Source organism: Dipteris shenzhenensis, chromosome 30, assembly GCF_047967505.1.
Source record: "Dipteris shenzhenensis isolate YYH24624 ecotype China chromosome 30, Dip_SZ_1.0, whole genome shotgun sequence".
NCBI lineage: Eukaryota > Viridiplantae > Streptophyta > Polypodiopsida > Gleicheniales > Dipteridaceae > Dipteris > Dipteris shenzhenensis.
The window spans coordinates 26,622,771-26,642,199 of NC_141625.1; the positions used below are offsets into that span (position 1 = coordinate 26,622,771).

General features: G+C 43.0%; 1 protein-coding gene across 1 annotated transcript; it reads right to left on the reverse strand.

The window, feature by feature from the left end:
• Positions 1–15,346: 15,346 nt before the first annotated feature.
• LOC147881903 (pentatricopeptide repeat-containing protein At1g03540-like) lies at positions 15,347–18,085 on the reverse strand. Its single transcript, XM_087401474.1, has 2 exons — positions 17,056–18,085; positions 15,347–16,971 (listed from the first exon to the last, which is right to left on the reverse strand). The coding sequence occupies exons 1-2, from the start codon at positions 18,083–18,085 to the stop codon at positions 15,347–15,349; spliced, it is 2,655 nt and encodes an 884-aa protein (XP_087257600.1).
• Positions 18,086–19,429: the final 1,344 nt, after the last annotated feature.

Consider the following 19,429-nt stretch of genomic DNA (forward strand, 5'->3'; position numbering starts at 1 on the left):
CTTCAAAATGTCTTTGGTCATGTGTTCTTCTTATGGTGATTGCCTAATAAATACTATTCAAAAAGTCTTTGGTCATGTGTTCTTCTTATGGTCATTGCCTAACAAATATTATTTGTTAGGTCATTACCTGACAAATATTATTTTGCCACACTATTTGTTGCACTTTCTTCTATTGTCTTTGGAAAGTCTTTCGGTTTATTATACGTCCTTCTTATATGTCATTGCTTAACCAACGTTACCATGCCACACAATTGGTGACATTACAAATCGACAATTGTTATGTATTAGGAGAGCAATATATTTTGGGATTTTCTTTGGCAGAACCAGCAACATGTAATTAGTCTGAGTGCTATCACACTGCCCGAAGATTTAGGTGGGCTTGGATTGGAAGATTTCAAGAGCGAATCACAAAATGGGTGAGTAAAATTGGGTCTTCTCAGCCTTGGTCGATTCTAGCTCACTAGTGGCTCATCTAGATTAAAGCTACAGGGCTAAGAGGTGATGGTATCATATGGCAAGATGTCTCTTTTTTTAAGGGAACTTTAAATTAGCAGATTCTAAAGTGATGAGACAGTTGATTCGAATTTGGAAGGCCAAGCTCGCTCAAGCGAAATGGAAGGGATGGAAGGTCATTGGTGGGAGATGCCTCTCTTGATTTTTTTGCATGGTTGGCAAAGGTCCCAGTTGTAAGTAATATGCCTCTTACATCTAAGAAGGTTAGAATTGCTAGAGCTTTGCAAAAGAAAGGAATCACGAGATTTGTAAATCTATGGGATGAGGCCAATCGAACATGGTACAATAGTATCGTGATGCAAAACAAGTTTGGACTGACACAGAGAGAAATACTTTTTTTGGGAGGAGTGATTACTAACGATTGGCCTATGAGTGATTACTAAAACGATTGGCCTATGAGTGTGCAAATGAAAGTTATGCAGGATCTAATTGGCTGGATCAATGTTAGAGGGAAGCCTCTAAGTAAATGCAACTATCGTCAGGAGTGGAAGGAAAAGCTTGATAGTAATATATTTGCTCAAATCAGAAATAGATGGACGCAAGTGGCTCCTTTGGATAGAAACAACGTCTAGGAATTGAGATGCAACATGTTTGGAAGGCTACTCCCTTTAGGAGAATTAACTTCATGCTTTGGCGAGTCCTAACAAGCCGTGTGCCTCTAAGAGAGACTAGCAATGTGGCTTAATATCAACCCTTTGTGCAATAGAAATGCTAAGATTCCTACCATTTATTGTGGGATTGCTTTCATGCTTGAGGCATTTGGAGGACTATGCAAAAGTCTCTATGAGATGCTAATGTGATGGCCTTAGGGAGGCAAGCAGGAGGGCGGAGATTGAGGTAGTGATCCCTGATTCCTGGTGGGAGGGATTACTAAGTCCAATTTAGATGGAAGCAGGCTGTATTGGGGGATCGAATAAGCTCACTGATTCCCTATACAATATTGTTTAGATATTAGAGGTGTTATGTTGGATGCCATCTAGAAAGCCAAGAATGACAAATATTTTTGAAATATTCCTTTTAGGAGGGACCTGTTTAAGGTGATTAGATTTGATAGATCTTGGAAGAGAAGATAGCCTGCACACGTTAGTATGCACGATGTTTGAAAAGTTTGTCTCATCTTGAGACACTTTTGTATAATCTTCTACTTTTTGAATAATATTTACTATCTCCTTTTTTCTTCACAAAAAACATTCATTGGTCAATATATAGGGTCTTTGTAGCAAGCTTTTCCTATGAGCTCTCACATCTCATGGATGGAAATAGATGACCCAATCTATGACTACTTTTCAAGGGTTTGCCCCATTTTCTTCTGCAAGTGCACTCAAGTGTTGTAAATAAGACTCTACAAAACATTGGGGGCATGTCTACTTTCCCATACACCACACATGTCTTTCACTTGATTCTTCAATTTTCAACCTTGGAGAATATCAATTATTCAACACACGGTAGGAAAAAGACATCATCATCACAACGTGAGCCCTATCAAGAACTAGATGACATTACATCTAGGAATGTAAACACATAAAACTTTAAATCAAAGAGAGAAAAGGTCCCTATAGTTCAATGCTAGAGCATTGTGGCTTTGCCTTTACATAATGGGTAGCCTAAAATTGAGATTCCCATAACTAACAAATGAAAATTCAAATGACTTGGATCAATACTTTTTTTGGGGGGGTGGAGAGGGATCACACGGCATTCAATACCACAAAGACTAGTAGATAATCCAATGATTTCAAGCATAAACATGAACACACAAACTTGATACACAACCCCGGTCCCCAACCTAGACTCTCAACTCGGATGCTACACAAACAAACAAACCAAACCACCTACACAACTATCCCCACATGCATGCCACAACTAACCCAACCTCACAAACTCGGGGGATTCACTCTTACTAAGATGTGGACGTCACGTGCATGCATGATCTTCTAGAAAAACCCCTATATACATTCCATGTAGGATGATAAAGAGCCCCTATTTAAGCTTATAAGGATACCATTAAAAGTCTACTATGCCCCCCTTGCCTTAAATCTAATAGCATCTCATCGCTATAGATTAGACCACCCTCAAATGTTTATGATTGTTTTTTCCCCTAGTGCATGCATAAGCTTGTTACATGTCTATTGTAACTAGTCAAATGTGTATGTGTGTGACCTTTCTTGTGCCTTTTATGTTTAGGGTAAAAATTAGTAGATCCCTATGTTGTCTCTTTTTTACCCATGTGCAGGTTCCGAGGGTGTTGGTCAGTCAACTAACCAGTGGGCAACTAACCGAACCTAATGTCAACTAACCGGTTAGTTTGTTTAGGAATAGTTTATCCATTTTATTTTTATTTTATTTTTATTTTTTTTGGAAGAGGGGGGAGGGAAAAGCCACCGACGGCGGTGGAGGGGGGGAGGGGAGCGGGGTTGGTTTTTATAGATGTAGGCAGGGGAGTGCAAAAGGAAGGGGGGGTTTAGTAAGAGGCCTTTAAGGCCTTTAGTAGGGAGGGCACCGAGAGGCGCTGGTCGGGCGGGTGCCGTCGTCGTCGCGGGCGGGCACCACCGCCACTCAAGCACCGCCGCCTCTATGCGGTCGGGCGAGCAAGCTGCCCTTAGGCAGCCTTAAGGCCTTAAGGCCTTGTTAGTCAAGGAGAAGAGAGGGGGGGTTGGGGCGCAGGGGGGCAAAGAGAGAGAGAGAGAGAGAGAGAGAGAGAGAGAGAACAAAGGGGGTTGGAAGGAAAGAGAGAGGGGGGTGAGGGGGAGGGAGGGAGGGGGTGGGGGAGGTGGAGGTGGAGGGGGGGATGGGGGTGGAGATGGGGTGGGTTGGGGTGAAGATGGGGTGGAGGGGGGAAAAGGGGGGGTGGAGGGGGTAGGTGGAGAAGGGGGGGTGGAGGAGGTGGGGGTGGAGGGGGTGGGGGAGGTGGAGGTGGAGGGGGGGGATAGGGGTGGAGATGGGGTGGGTGGGGGTGAAGGGGGGCTAGAGCGGGATGGAGGGAGGGGGTGGCGGTGGAGATGGGGTGGGTGGGGGCGAAGGGGGGGTGGAGGGGGGTGGAGGGAGGGGTGGGTGGAGGTGGAAAAGATGGGGTGTAGAGAGAGGTAGAGAGATGGTGGAGTGGAGGGTAATGGAGATGGGGGGTGGAGGAGGTGGGGGGTGGAGATGGAGGGGGAAAAGGGTAGATGGGGTGTAGAGAGAGGTAGAGAGATGGAGGAGATGGGGGGGTGGAGCGTGGAGGTGGAGGGGAAAAAGGGGAGATGGGCTCTAGAGAGAGGTAGAGAGATAGTGGAGTGGAGGGTGATGGAGATGGGGAAAAAGGGGGGATGGGGTGTAGAGAGAGGTAGAGAGATAGTGGAGTGGAGGGAGTGGGGGATAGAGAGAGGTAGAGAGATGGTGGAGTGGAGGGTGAAGGAGATGGGGGGTGGAGGAGATGGGGGGTGGTGGAGGAGATGGGAGATGGATGGGGAGGGGGAAAAGGGGAGATGGGGTGTAGGGAGAGGTAGAGAGATGGTGGAGATGGGGGGTGGGGAGAGGGAAGGAAATGGGAGGTGGAGGAGAAAAAGGGGAGATGGGGTGTAGAGAGAGGTAGAGAGATGGTGGAGGGGAAAATGATGGTTACCTTGAGTCGGGGAGATGGGGGATGGACGGAAAAAGTGGAGGTGGTGGGGAGGAAGATGATGGGAGGTGGAGATGGAGATGGAGATGGAAGGGGGGGTGATGGAAAAAGAGGTGGTGGAGGGGGGATTGACAGAAAAAGAAGTGGTGGTGGTGGTGGACGGAAATTGAAGGACAGAAAATAGAGAAAGACGGAAATTATGAAGGCTTAACAGAATTTGGAGAAGGAAGTGGCTAGCAAAAGTGTGGGGAAAGAAATGAGGGGGGTTGGTGTTGCTTTTATAGGATGTGGAGGGATTAAGGGTTAATTTTGGGTGTTTAGTGTCACCTAAGCCAAGGAACACCTATATGGTGTTTGCACCCTTCTAGGTTTGATGTCCTTGACAATGTCCTCAACCTCATCCACTAGATTCTTTACCCACCTTGGCATCTTCTTGGATGGTGAGGCTTCTTGGTCATGGTGTGCATTCTCCACCTAAGGACTTGCAAAAGGTCTAAGAGATACTCCCTCATTCTGTGGACTACACCTACTCAGCTAGGTAGCGTGTCATCAAACATTTACATGGATGTTTGCAAATTTGTATCTCTACCATTGTCAACTAATGATGGCAAGTAGCTCTCTTTACCATCTCATCAAACACCACATCATGGGAAGTAATATTTAGTATGAAGTACCGGGTTATACATCTTTTTTCACACATGCAAGCACGTGCTCTGCTTTCACTTTAGGCGCTAACCTCCCTGGCAGCAGCACCAAATGTTGTCTCTTTTTACCCATGTGCAGGTTCCGAGGGTGTTGGTCACCTATAGTCGTGTCGTTGCTCGTTGTAGCATAGGTGTTCACAAGTGTAGCATAGGTCCTCGGGTCATGTTTCGATGAGAGGTGTAGGCTAAAGTGTGGAAAGCAGATCTCATGCGTGCGTGAATGAGAAAGAGGGCTTGATTATAACGATTGATGGAGGCTCTTGCCTCCATAGGAGTTCAAGGGTTTAGAAGGGGATTTTAGGGTTGGAAAGGGGGACAGGGTTGAGAGAGTTAACTAGGCGTTCCAGGGTTCAGAGGGGGTTATAGGGTTTAGGAGGAGTCCAAGGTTGAGGAGTGGAGAGCTAGTCTCCTTCACGGATTCGAAGGATAAGGGTTGAGGAGGAGGGAGGAGGAGGAGGGAGGAAGGAGGAGGAGAAGGAGGGAGGAGGAGGGAAGAGAAGGAGATGGGAGGAGGAGGAGGAAGGAGGAGGAGGAGGAGGGAGGAAGGAGGAGGAAGGAGAAGGAGGAGGAGGGAGGAAGGAGGAGGAAGTAGAAGGAGATGGGAGGAGGAGGAGGAAGGAGGAGGGAGGAGAAGGAGATGGAGGAGAAGGATGAGGGAGGAGGATAAGGAGGAGGGAGGAAGAGGGAGGAAGGAGGAGGAGGAGGGAGTTCAAGGGTAGAGAGTGCAAGGGTAGAACACGATAGTGTAAGAGAGCATGGACGCAATGGAGATCAATCACATGAACACAATAGTGAGCTTGAACATTGAACCCCAAAGAGTGGGAGCTTCATTCCATTGAGAGATATCTATACATGTTGGTCTCTCCACTTTTGGGGGGGACCTTTTGGGTCTCTACACAAAGTGGAGGGACCTCCGAAAGTGTAGGCTTTTAGTATTTCTCTCTCTATATTTAGTATTTCTCTCTCTCTAGATCTTGATTTTGCAAGTATGATTGGATCTTTTCTAGAGAGGATGTTGGTTATTCTCATCCTTTAAGATTTATCATACTATCTTTCAGGCTCAAGATATTACAAGCAGAGCTTTGTTGCTACTCTACACACACAATGCTCTCATAGTTGTTGTCCTAGACTGCACTTCTGGCCCTTGTTGCCACAGGGTTAACACCCTCCAACCATTGCCCCCCCAAATGGCATGCCCCTAACTTACATTTAAGATTGGGAAAAAGTAAAAAGGGCTTCCACCCCTAATGTATAAAATTAAGCCTCATCTTTAAAAAAAGCCCTACTGTACACTCACATGATATCATAAGTTGCCCCTTCTGAATCCCCCGGGCAAAAACCCTAACACAAAGCTTGAAAGGAGAGCACAAGAGGAGAACACACATGCAACTAGTTAGGGAGGGGCTAGGGAGGCACGTAGAGATGGGCAATGGTAGCCATCTAAGGAGGCACATAGAGATGGGCCTCGACAACCAAAATAGATAAGGGTCCAACATATTGGTGGGAGAGTAGAGCAACAAATGAAGCATGCAACATATTGGGTGGACCAAGCATAGAGGCAAACCGAACAATGGGGAGACATGCGGAATCCAAATTTGAGAGAGAGAGAGAGAGAGAGAGAGAGTTCATTTTCTTTAAAATCCCCTCATTCATCGTCTTCTGTTTGGGGCTACAAGTTTTTTCCATCTTCCTTCCTTTTTTGGGGTGTTGGGATGGAGCTAGCGGATCAGGTCCATACATCCCATCTACCTTGAGGAGAGAAAGAGGGAAGAGGTGCTAACCCTTTGCAAGTGCTAGATTCTAAAAACTAGAGTATTGAATGCTTGAGCTAACAAATTTGTGAGCTCTCATATAATTGATGAGGTTCACCTTTGTGAGCTCTCATATAATTGATGAGGTCCACCTTTGTTCTTGGGCAACCACGTGAGGCTAGAACCTGTTGAGATTAGAGTGTTAACTAGGACTAAAGTTTTGAGTAGCATTCGGTTGAGAGAAACATAGTAGGACTCAAATTTTGAGTAGCACTCTGTTGAGAAAAACACAGTTGGGAAGTGTCTTTTGGTAGAGGCTTATGGTTTGGAAAGAGGGGCAATCGAGTACTAGTGGCCATAGCCTAAGAAATGGACCCAATGAGACACTGCACGATGAAAAAAAGTCGTCTGCTAGAGCTTAACCTAGAAGGCCTAAAGCATTTTCATTCTTTAAGTCCCTTGCCTACATCTTCTCTAGTCCTTGATTATTGGCAAGTTTCTTTTCTATACCTAATACAAGCCTCCACAAACCCTTTCCCATGAAAAGGAGATGAAAAAAGAGCTTCCAAGAAGGGAAGTTCCTTCCATCAAACTTTACAACAACGGAGGTCCTTTGTAGCTCTGACTTAGTGGAGAGACTTTGGACTAGCTATCCATTTTAGAGTTTAGACACTCTTCAAAGGTAAACTAACACCTTGTAGAGGACCAACCTCAACCCATAAATATCGACCAAAATTTCGTGTGGATAGAGCCTGTAAACTCTCACAAATCCACAATACAATACTCAAATACCACTTGTAAGCATTCAAAACTTTGAAGAGTATGCAAAAGAACTCAGTTTGTCATTGAACCTTAGTAAAAATAAAGCAATACTCAAAAAGATCCAAAATTGCAATCATAAAAAGACTTGACTTTATTTTAAGAAGACAAACTTACCTCCACACATCCCTATGGGGCTTGTTGTGGAGATCTACAAGCATGTAAGTACTGCCACCACAAAGCCTTACAACTCAACAATAGTAGCTAGCTACATAAAATGCAAAAGGCAACTCATGGGCCAAGATAAATTTACTATGACACATGCAGCACACCTAGAAAAGCACCTCCACACATGAATCTCACAACATCTCTCCTCACACAGATGCGGGATATATAGATGCGACTAAACCACTAGCTCTCTCTCTCTCTCTCTCTCTCTCTCTCTCTCTCTCTCTCTCCCCCCCGCCCTGGAAGAGATATTGTAGCTATGTAAGCAACATTACAAGGAACACATGCTGAACTCAAACAACTGATCAACAAGGGAGATGAAAAGATGATGGGATGGAAAGATGTAGTCAAGAAAGGTACAAAAACAGCCAAGAAAGAGTTCCTTTCTGAAGCTTTGGAGGAGGAAAAGAGAAGGGCTAGCAAGGCGCTAAATTTCTTGGTGAGAGGCCTTATAGTGGGGGACACTTCAATGGTAGATGCCAAAGTTTTGTTTGATAAGATGGGGGCCAATATCACCTAAGAGACAACCTGGCGAGTGGGAACAATAGGGACACCTATGAGACCACTAGTAATGAAGCTTAGGACTGCTATGGATAGATCTACCCTTATGGTATGAGGGACACTTTGAAAGGGACCAAGGTCTATCTAGATGATGACCTCACTCTCCTATAACAAGAGCATCAGAGGGAGGGAATGGTGCACGTGATAGCAACAAGAGAAGTAGGGAAATGGTCTGTATATAGGGATGGCAAGGTGATTCTTCAAGAGCAAGTAGACAAGGGAGAGAAGGAAGAGAAACAAGAGCGGGAACTAGACAGCACATGATGGTGTCGGGCCCACGGTGTCGGGCCCATGGGATAAGTGCACTAAGTGGATTGAAAATGATAGTGTGGAATTGCAATGGCACCCTTTGGTCCTAACTTGGGGGTTTCTCAGAAACGTACACCGACAAAAACATAATCTTTTATATTGAGACACATGAGATCCCTGAGAGAGCGTTGCCTAATGTACATGGGAGTCAGCCTGAGAGACATTAGAGTACCAGGATCGAGGGGCATGGCTTAGATCACACATGAGACCGCTCATATTTATGGTACAGAGAGAGGAGCACACACAACATATGTGGATACGAGTCCAACTACCATATGCTCATTTGATCTTCATTACGGTGTGCTACTTCCCCCAGATACATCATCCTATGCACGTGAGGTCACTACAGAGGGGCGTAGCCCATATGAGATGATACACAATGAAATCACAGAGTTCTCCAAGTAGGGAGATACCCTCATCCTTGGTGATTTCAATGCACGCATGGGAGATAGATAGGGGGCCTAATAGACTTTGCATATTACAAAATGTTTTCGAAGACATTAGCACCAAGATTGCCATCCGTGCCAATAATCGATGTATTCTGCCAATAGCCTCAGATGCCATAGCCATCCAACTGTGCTTTACGACCCATCTTCTAGTTGCATCCACTGTTAGGATAAGTGCACTTTTTGGATTGAAAATGGTAGTGTGGAGTTGCAATGGCACCCTTTGGTCCTAACTTGGGGGTTTCTCAAAAACATACACTGACAAAAACATAATCTTTTATATTGAGACACATGAGAGCCCAGAGAGAGAGTTGCCTGATGTACATGGGAGTCAGCCCATAGAAGAGAGATGAGGAGAGACATTATAGTACAAGGATCGAGGGGCGTGAGGGTCCTTTTTAGATCACACATGAGACCACTCATATTTATAGTACAGAGAGAGGAGCACACACAACATATGTGGATACGAGTCCAACTACCAGATGCCCATTGGATCTTCATTATGGTGTGCTACTTCCCACCAGATACGTCATTCTATGCACGTGAGGTCACTACGGAGGGGTGCAGCCCATATGAGATGATACACAATGACATCATAGAGTTCTCCAAGTAGGGAGATACCCTCATCCTTGGTGATTTCAATGCACGCATGGGAGATAGATAGGGGGCCTGCTAGACTTTGCATATTACAAATGTTTTCGAAGACACTAGCACCAAGATTGCCATCCGTGCCAATAATCAATGTATTCTGCCAATAGCCTCAGATGCCATAGCCATCCAGCTGTGCTCTACAACCCATCTTCTAGCTGCATCCTCTGTTAGGATCAACGTGTAATGGAGAAACAATGTGAAAAGCAGAATGCATACAATACACAATACAAAAAGCGCATAGAATGGAAGAGAAAGAGAGACACCGATATAGGTGGTTCATATCCAGAAAGTGAAAAGATATAACATACAAGAAGTATATTCATTGCTCTCCTGCTATGTGATCCACACCCCTTATCTTACAACTTTTATTACACAACTCATGCATCAATTTTCATGTATTTTGGGCTTTGGGGGACATTGCCCCCGAACCCCCACCAAGGAGGCATAATAGCTACCAACCCCTAGCAATAATCCTAAGGGAGGGTGTTTCACACTCCTACACCCTTCATAGAAGGGGTATAAACATGCTTGGGTCCACAGCACGACAAAAAATGACCTCTTAAAAAAAGATTAGGCCCCACATACAACAATCTCCCACTTGGAGGCTCATCATAGTAACTCCACCGTTATTACACTCACTAAAATTCTTTGGATCTGGCTATCTCTTTTATTGTTACTCATTCTTGAAGAGTGCCTTTGCAAGATTTTGGCTATTGTGTATCTTTTTCATCTTCAACTGTCCATCCTCCAAAATAGATTGGATGAAATTTTGTCTAAGCTGTATATGTTTGGTACTTGAATGGAAGGTTGAATTCTTTGTGACATGAATAGCATGTTGGCTATCACTATACAAGCTAGAATTTTCTTTCTTCTTTCCAATTTTCTCCATAAACCTCTCCAAACAAATCATCCCTTTGCTAGACTCTGTAACTACAACATATTCTACTTATATCGTAGAAAGGCAACAACCTTTTGCAACTTTGAAACCCAACTTACTGATGTTTCACCTACCGAGTGAAAATATAGCCGGTGGTGCTTCTTCTTCCATCTTTATCACCTACCATATTTGAATCAACATATCCTCATAGGAGAAATGTTTAAACCTTTAACACATAATGTATGAGCAGTCATGCCTCTCAAAAATCTAAGAATCCAGAGTGAAAACATACCCAGTGGTGCACCTTCTTCCATCTTTATCACCAACCATATCTAAACCAATATATCCTTATAGGTAGACAAATGTATCAACCTTTAAAACATAATGCACGAATAGTTGTGCCTCCAAATATTTGAGAATCCAATTTATAGACATCCCATGTTCTTTACTTGGATTGCTCATATATCTGCTCACAACTCCCACTGCATGTGCAATATCAAGCCTTGTGCATACCATTGTATACATCAAGCTACCAATTGTTGATGCTTGCACATGGAGGGAAATTATGTATGTATTCTCATGCTCCGTGATTGTTCTATTCATCCTCTGTGACACAGGATTTTCTTGTGTCATTCTTGGAGTTCTCTCTATGAATTGCATTGTGTGAACTATAACTATCAATCTCTTTGCTGCAGTATTTGCCTCCATTATCAAATCTGAGACCCTTCAACTTCTTTCTTGCTTCATTCTCAGCCAAAGCTTTCCATTTCTTAAAAGTTTCAAAGACTCAAATTTTCTTTGAATGTAATAAACCCAAGTTTTTCTAGTTGCATTGTTAATAAAAGTAACATAATATGATACATTAGCCCCATACATCTATATGCACAAACTCTAACATTTCTTTCTTCTTTTGTTTCCCAATGCTGAGAAATCTTACTCTCTTTTGTTTTCTATAAATATTTTTCTCACAAAAGTCCAAATCAACCTGCTTCAAACCTAGCAATAATTTTCTTGAGTGAAGAATCTGCATCCCCTTCTCACTCGTGTCCAAGCCTATGATGCCATAGAGTTACATCCACTCCTGTAGAAGCTAAAGAAATAAAGGAATAAGCATTACTAGTACATAAATACAACGTACCCACCTTGGGTCCTTTTGTTATTACCATTGAACCTTTAGTGACCTTCCACAAATTTATTGCAAATATGGTTGTGCAACCTTCATCGTCCAATAGTTTTGCTAAAATTAAGTTCCTTCTTAAATCAGGAACATGCCTTAGAGTCCTTCAGCAACCATTGGTTTCCATTTTGCAATTTTATCAACACCTTGCACTTTCCAGCAACCTTCAATGCTTCATCATCACCTAAATGAACTTCTTCAAAATCACCTTGAACATAGTCTTGAAAATATTTCCTATGAGTTATAGCATGGAATGAAGTCCCCGAGTCCACTACCCATGCATCAGTGATAGTATCCAATGAAAGAATTTAGGCACCTACTACATTTGCTTGTTGTCCATCTCCTTCTTTTTTCTTTCACAACAAAAAGTCTTTCTTTAGGTGTCCTTCTTCCCACAATGCCAACACTCTAGGTTCCCTTTGCATTTGGATCTGCTTCTTCTCGACTTGTTGCGATGTCTTGGGCTCTTTCCTCTCTCCCTTCATCTTCCCCAATTCTCAAGAGTCAAATCATTACTTGATGCTTCACTTGTGCTTTTCGATCGCATTTCCTTGCTAAGGAGAACACAAACATCATCATCAAACTTTAAAGGCTTTGACCTAGAAATAGAGTTACTCACAGCCATGACCAAGCCATCCCAACTTTTTGGCAATGAGCACAAAATTAGGATATTTCAAACCTCATCATCAAAGTTTACTCCTACAAACCTTAGTTGGTTCCCGAGAGATTCACTCTTAGTACGAGAGGGACGTCACCTGCGTGCATGAACTTTAAGAAAACCCCTATATATGGTCCATGTAGCATAATAAAACACCCCTGTTTAAGCTTATAAGGATATCACCAAAAGCACACTTATGTCCCCCCTTTCCTTAAATCTACGCTCTTTCTCAATTATTTAGATCAGACTCCATAATAAAGTTTAGATGATATATGTTAGACAATCTTCAAATATTGACCAATGGGTAATATTCATTTGTTTCCCTACCATGGCCTTAAACTAGCCATAGCTCGGGCTTAGTTCATGCACACTTGGTACATGACCGATTGTCACTAGTCAAATGTGTATGTGACATGTGTGTATTTTTATGTTTAGGAGGTAAAACCTTGTGTTTCCCTAGTACCTACACCCCTCCCTCTTCCCCCCCAAACTTAAATTTAAGATTGGGAAAAAGTAAAAAGGGCACCCCGACCCTACTGTATAAGCTTATACCTCATCTCAACAAAACCCCCTATTGTACACTCACGTGATATCATAAGTTTTCCCTTCTGAATCCCTCGGGAGTTGGCTTGTATTCATATTGAAATGATCCAAATGATCAGTTATAGACCCAACTTCTGACAAATTGAATAGATGCTTCGGAAGCTGATGGTTTTTCATACAATGTATCTAGCATGCTCATCGAGTCCTTTGTTGTATTCTATTCAAGAACGTTGAAAGACATGCATGTTGCCAAACACAATAGTATCGTTCCTAGTGCCTTTCTGTCAAGAACTTGCCAGTTTTTAATTGACATACTTGCAAGATTCTTTTCTATCTTGCCTAATGGCACCTCAATCTACAACTTCTAATGCTGGTAAAACTTGCCATTGAACTTCTTGATTTTGAACTTGCCTTCATTCATCATTGCTCCCACTTGAACCAGGGACCTCCTTCCAAATGAGTCAATAACATTGATCAAACAAATGCTCTAATACCAATTCTTAGGAGCAACACGATAATGGGGAAAACATACTCACAAGATTCTTTTCTATCTTGCCTAATGGCAGGAAAAGGTCCTTCTGGTATAGATAGTCCTCAATCTACAACTTCTAATGCTGGTACTACTTGCCATTGAACTTCTTGATCTTGAACTTGCCTTCATTAATCATTGCTCCCACTTGAACCAGGAACCTCCTTCCAAATGAGTCAATCACATTGATCAAACAAATGCTCTAATACCAATTCTTAGGAGCAACACGATAACGGGGCAACAATGCAAGAAGTGAAATGCGTAAAATACATAATAAAAAAAGCACACGGAATGGAAGAGAAAGAGAGACACTGATATAAGTTGTTCACCCAGTGTGGACTACACCCACGGAGAAACAGCCAACCCTACAATTGTCTTGTGTGGACAATACTCCAGCTCCTTAATGAGCTCTTGCACATAATGATACTAGAGCTCGATGTGTTTTGTTTGGGCATGGAGCACATGGTTCTTAGCAATGGCGTTGCGACTCTAATTGTCACACTTCAAGGTTGTTGGTGCGCTAACTGAAACTCTCTTCTATCAAGATCCTCCTTAGCCAAACTACTTTACAAGTAGCAAAGCATGTTGCCTTGTACCTTAGCTTCTATCAAAGATAATGCCATTGTTGGTTGTTCTTGTTGATCCAAGAGAACACTCTTAATCCAAATGATAAACAATATCCAAAATTTGATTTCTAGGAATCATGATCCCTTGCCCAATCTGTCCCACTATGGTCTTGCTCAATAAAAACTTAGCAACTTCCTCATGTGCTACAACATTTGCTCATGATCTCCTGTGATGATCAGGTCATCCACATAAATGACAACCACAACATACTTGATATTTTGCTTATTAACATCTAGTTTAGCATCAGAAGAAACCAACCTGATGGTTGTGTGACCTCCACAGTAGAACATTTTGTATGTGTGTGCTAGTGTCTAAGGTTAAGGGTTGCATTACATTTGAGTGCCAATGCACAATACTACCAAGAGCCTCTGTAACATGGGATGCACCCATTTTAGGATACGAAAGCTCCACATCAAAAATTGTGTAACTGACATCAATAGAAACAGGTACCACCCCATTTCCCAAAGGTTGAAAGTGCAAGATCCATTTTGGTCAAGAAATATAATTATCCCTTCTACTACCTTCAATCCATTCTTTAGTAGAACGACCTTGCATTCTGGCTCATCGTATGTCATGCGTGAAATTGGCAATACCTAACTTCATGAAATTCTCTCTCTCTCTCTCTCTCTCTCTCTCTCTCTCTCTGTGGGCCTCGTTGGGTCAAATTATTAGAGACAGGGAGGTTATGTGCCTCAGTATTACTTAGAACATGTTTTGAGGTTTGAAAGCAACCTTGGGTGGAAAATATTAGTGTGTGCCTACCAATGTGCATATGTATGTGTGTCCGTGCGTATGTATGGAGATCATATGTTCTGAGTTTCGAAATCGACCAAGATCGATTTGCAGTATCTGGCCATTGTGGTCATCACCACATATTCTAAATTTTGAATGTGTGCGAGCGCGCGTGCGTGTGTGTGCGTGCACCCACATGCGGTGTATGCATTCCATTGTCTCATCACCACATCCTTTAAAGTTTTCAAGTCAATCCAAGGTCGTTTTGCAATCCATGAGGAGGTGAGCAACAAATTGGGCAACAATTGTGGCCTTAGTTCCAGCATTAGTGGGCAGTACCCTGCTTTCCATGTAGTGTGGTTTGTGAGTGCAGCGTTTGTAAACATTTTGGGTGCTTTCTTTGGACATTTTATTCAGTTATTGGTTTCCATCATGGTTTACATTTCTACACTTGTGTACACGTCCCGAGGATCTAGAGTTCTTAGAGTGATCTCATGGCCTATGAAATTTTCTGCTGCATACTGTACCATGGTACTAGAAGCTGGGACTTGAGCTGGAAGTACAGGTCCAGATATTTTCCAGCACGTGTGTGTGTCTGAGAGAGAGAGAGAGAGAGAGAGAGAGAGATCTTACAGCTCAGTCCTGACTTCCATGCTTAAGCATACCTAAATTCTCTCACAGTCAGCTCAAATGTGAGCATCCGCATATATATTGGCCATCAAAACATATGCTACATGAAGTTTTTTATCTAATATCATTAAATGCTGAAATGCATGCCTTCCAAACTCTACGTTCTTCCAGTTTTGGCAAGCACCCAATACAGAAGACCATACAACAACATCAGGTTGGAAAGGCATCTTCTCAACCATTGCCACTGCAGCCTCCAGTTGACCTGCACGACCATAGAGATCCACCATACAAGTATAATGCTCAACAGTCGGGATAGTGCCATACTGTTTGGTCATAGCCTGAAAGTATCTCTGGGCCTCGTCCACTAGACCCACATGACTGCATACTTGGAGAATACTAAGAAATGTGACCCCAGTAGGCTCTATGCCTTCCTGCCTCATTCTCTCGAACAAGTAAAACACACGTTCACTATCTCCCTGGTGGGCATATCCTGCCATCAACACACTCCATGGTACAACATCCCTTATATCCAATGCTTCAAACAACTTCTGGGCATTAAACATGCTCCCACATTTTACATACATGTCAACAAGGCTATTAACCACACTAGTAACAGTCTCACAACCAACCCTGTTAATGTGAATATGGAGTTCCTTTCCAGCTTCCAAGGCTGCCATGTTGCCACATGCTTTCAGAATAGTGACAAACGTAAAGCAACTTGGTGACAGACCTTGCTCTTGCATTCGTGAATAAAGTCTAAAAGCCTCCTCGTTTTCTTCCTGCTCGGCATACCCCAAGATCATGGTAGTCCATGTAACCACATTACGGTGAGGCAATTCATTGAAGACATACCGTGCGTCCTCTATGCTACCACATTTTGTGTACATATCCAACAAGGCTGTTCCGACAAATACATGAGACTCAAAGCCGTTTTTTACCACTTGGAAATTGATGGCTCTACCCTTTTCCAGGGATCCTGTGTTCCCACATTTTCCACCAACTTGCTTCCCCTCTTGTAGTCCTGCCAGATTACTGCAGGCCATGAATGCTGCAACAAATGTTCGATGATCTGGTGTGACACCTTCCTGTTGCATCCATATGTACATATCCAAAGCCAGTGCACCTTCTCCCTGCTTCACATACCCCAGGATCATGGAAGTCCACGTTACCACGTCACAATGATGCAATTCATCAAAAACACGATGCGCATCCTCCATGCTTCCATATTTCACATACGTATCCACCAAGGTGGTTCCCAGAAAGATGTCTGAGTCAAATCCCCTCATTACTACTAAAGAGTGGATGGCTCTACTTTTCTCCAAGCATCCTACCTTTGCAAAATTCTGCTCACACTCTTCCACTGTTGCCAGGCTGCTGCAAGCCTTTAATGCGGCAACAAAGGTTCGAGCATTCAGTTCAACATGCTCATGTTCCATCTGCACATACAAATCCAAAGCCAATGCACACTCTTCCTGCTTGCTATAGCCCATAATCATGGCATTCCAAGAATTCACTTCACGATAAGGCAATTTGTCAAAGATACACCATGCATCCTCCATGTTTCCACATTTCACGTACATATCCACCAAGATATTTCCCACAAATACATCTGACTCAAAGTTGCTCTTTAAAACTTGGAAGTGGATGGCTCTGCCTTTCTGCAGCCATCCTGTTTTTGCACCTGTCACATAAACTTCTTCCAGTCCTGCCAGGCTACTGCAAGCCTTCAATGCACCAACAAAAGTTCTACCATTAGGTTGAATACCTTCTTGGTGCATCTGTCCATACAATTCCAAAGCCAGAGAACTGTCTTCTTGCTCAGAACACCCCAAGATCATTGTAGTCCATGTAATCACATTACGCTTATGCAAATTGTCAAAGACATGTCGTGCATCCTTCATGCCCCTGCATTTCATATACATACTCACCAAGGCAGTTCCCACAAACACATCTGACTCAAAGCCACTCCTTACTACTTGGGAATGGATGACTCTACCTTTTTCTAGGCCTCCTGTTTCCCCCATTTCCCTGCCAAGTTGCTTCCCCTCGTCCAATGCTTCCATGCTGCTACAAGCCATCAATGTGCCAACGAAGGTTCGATTATCTGGATGGATAACATCCTGTTGCATCTGTGCATACAAATCCAACGCCAATACACCCTGTTCCTGCTTGCTGTATCCCAGGATCATGGCGTTCCAGGAAACTACATCACGATGAGGCAATTCATCAAAGACCCGCAATGCATTATCCATGCTCTCACATTTTGAATACATATCCACCAAGGCATTTCCAACAAATACATCTGACTCACATCCATGCTGTACAGCTTCAGAATGGATGATTCTACCTTTTTCCAGGCATCCTGCTTTCCCCAATTTCTTGCCAACTTGCCTCCTCTTGTCCATTTCTGCCAGACTACAGCAAGCTTTCAATAAGCCAACAAAAGTTCGATCACTCGGTTGGACACTCTCCTGGGTCATCCGTGCATACAATTCCAAAGCCCGTGCACCGTCCTCTTGCCTGGCATACGCCAAGATCATAATGTTCCATGACACCACATCCCGCTTTGGCATGTTGTCAAATACATGGCGAGCATCCACCATGTTCCCACTTTTCACATACATATTCATTAAATTGTTAGTCTTAAAGACTTGAAATTCATGTGGACATTGCACCATATTGGCACGAGTTTCCTTACCCTCATTCAGCTTAAGTAACCTCTTATCAACTGTATTTCCAGCTCTGTCTGCATTAAAGGAATGGCTGCAGAGAGGCAACCTAAGCTGTGGGCGCATAACCAACTAACAAGCAGAGAGCTACGTTGAACAAGACAGCGCAGTGAAGTTGAGAAAACACGATTCGATAACCGAGCTACCTTGAGATCGATGCTGAACAAGAAAACCCAGTAGAGAAAAAACTCGATAAGCAAGTTGGGCGAAGTATTTCACAGCAGGCCGCTGTGGTCGATAAATTCGGGGCGGGTCTTTGATGAGGAATGTTTGTGTTTCTACCAAAGCTCTGCTGAGGGACCACTGACAGAGATTGGCTGAAAGAGAGTCTCGCGCTTCTGAGCCATGATGATGCTCCATCTCAATTGCAATAGCCTACCTTGGAGGGAGGTTCTCTCTCTAAGTGAAAGTTGGCGAGCAGTCTCCAATCACTATATGCTCAGGCTTCCTTGGATGGACATGGGAGGCTCTAGTCTTGTAAACACCCTTGCTATATGTACATCATCATTGATGGTGCATTGAATGCATCTTGGACCATGGATTTGGCGGATTCAGGGACATATGACACAAAAAACGGTTCCCTCTGGAGTCTGGAAGTTCATTGGCCGTCGGCTTGGCTCACGGCATGCTTGGGTGGAGGTTCTGCTGGATGAGTTCTCCTTCCCTCGACGTTGACTGGCCTTTTTTCAAATTCTTCAACACCCCTATAAAACAACAACTAGCATCCACCCGTGTGATTCAAACAATGACTTAAAAACATTTACCCCCAATCAATGCAGACGACAAGCTAAGGGCGAAAACTGAGGTTCAGTATCACGTGAATTTTGAAAATTAAAATTACGTTTTGTGAATTGCAAATTTTGGAGGTTTGTAATTTTTGACCTACAAATGCATTTAAAAATTAAATAAATATATTTGAAATTGGAAGGACTATAAGGTATTTGAATTTTTATTGAAATATTTATAATTTTGTAATAATAGTTTGTATGTCTTAGCCTATTGACTAAGTTACAGGGTGTGAGTCTCGGGCCAAAGCCAAATTAAAACTTGGATAAATAGTGGGTAGTGTTGAGTAATCATGTGAAAAAAATGATGGCTTGAACTTCAAATAATAGCGCAAGCAGCCAGCCTCACTATCATACAAATTAATAATATTATGTAGTTGGGACACTAATGAAATGCATTGGATTCCAACGGTAGATTAAGTGGGATCTTTTGAGTTTTGAAGGTTTTGAAGTGGAATCTTTTGCGATTCAAGGTTTTTTAAGTTCAAATTACATGGATTTTTTAAAATTTTGAAGTCATGTGGATAAATTGTAAATCTTGCATGTCATAAAGTTTTGTATTTGTTGTAAAAAACATTTTCTTGGACATAGCAAGTAATGTACCCGAAACATAAAGAAGGGCTTT

Bases quoted from the DNA above. Each gene is read 5' to 3' on its own strand.
- LOC147881903 (XM_087401474.1), bottom strand. From the start codon at position 18,085: ATGCGCCCACAGCTTAGGTTGCCTCTCTGCAGCCATTCCTTTAATGCA. The intron at 16,972-17,055 runs GTATTCAACCTA...TTTATGTGACAG, and splicing joins TGGACAGATGCACCAAGAAG to GTGCAAAAACAGGATGGCTG.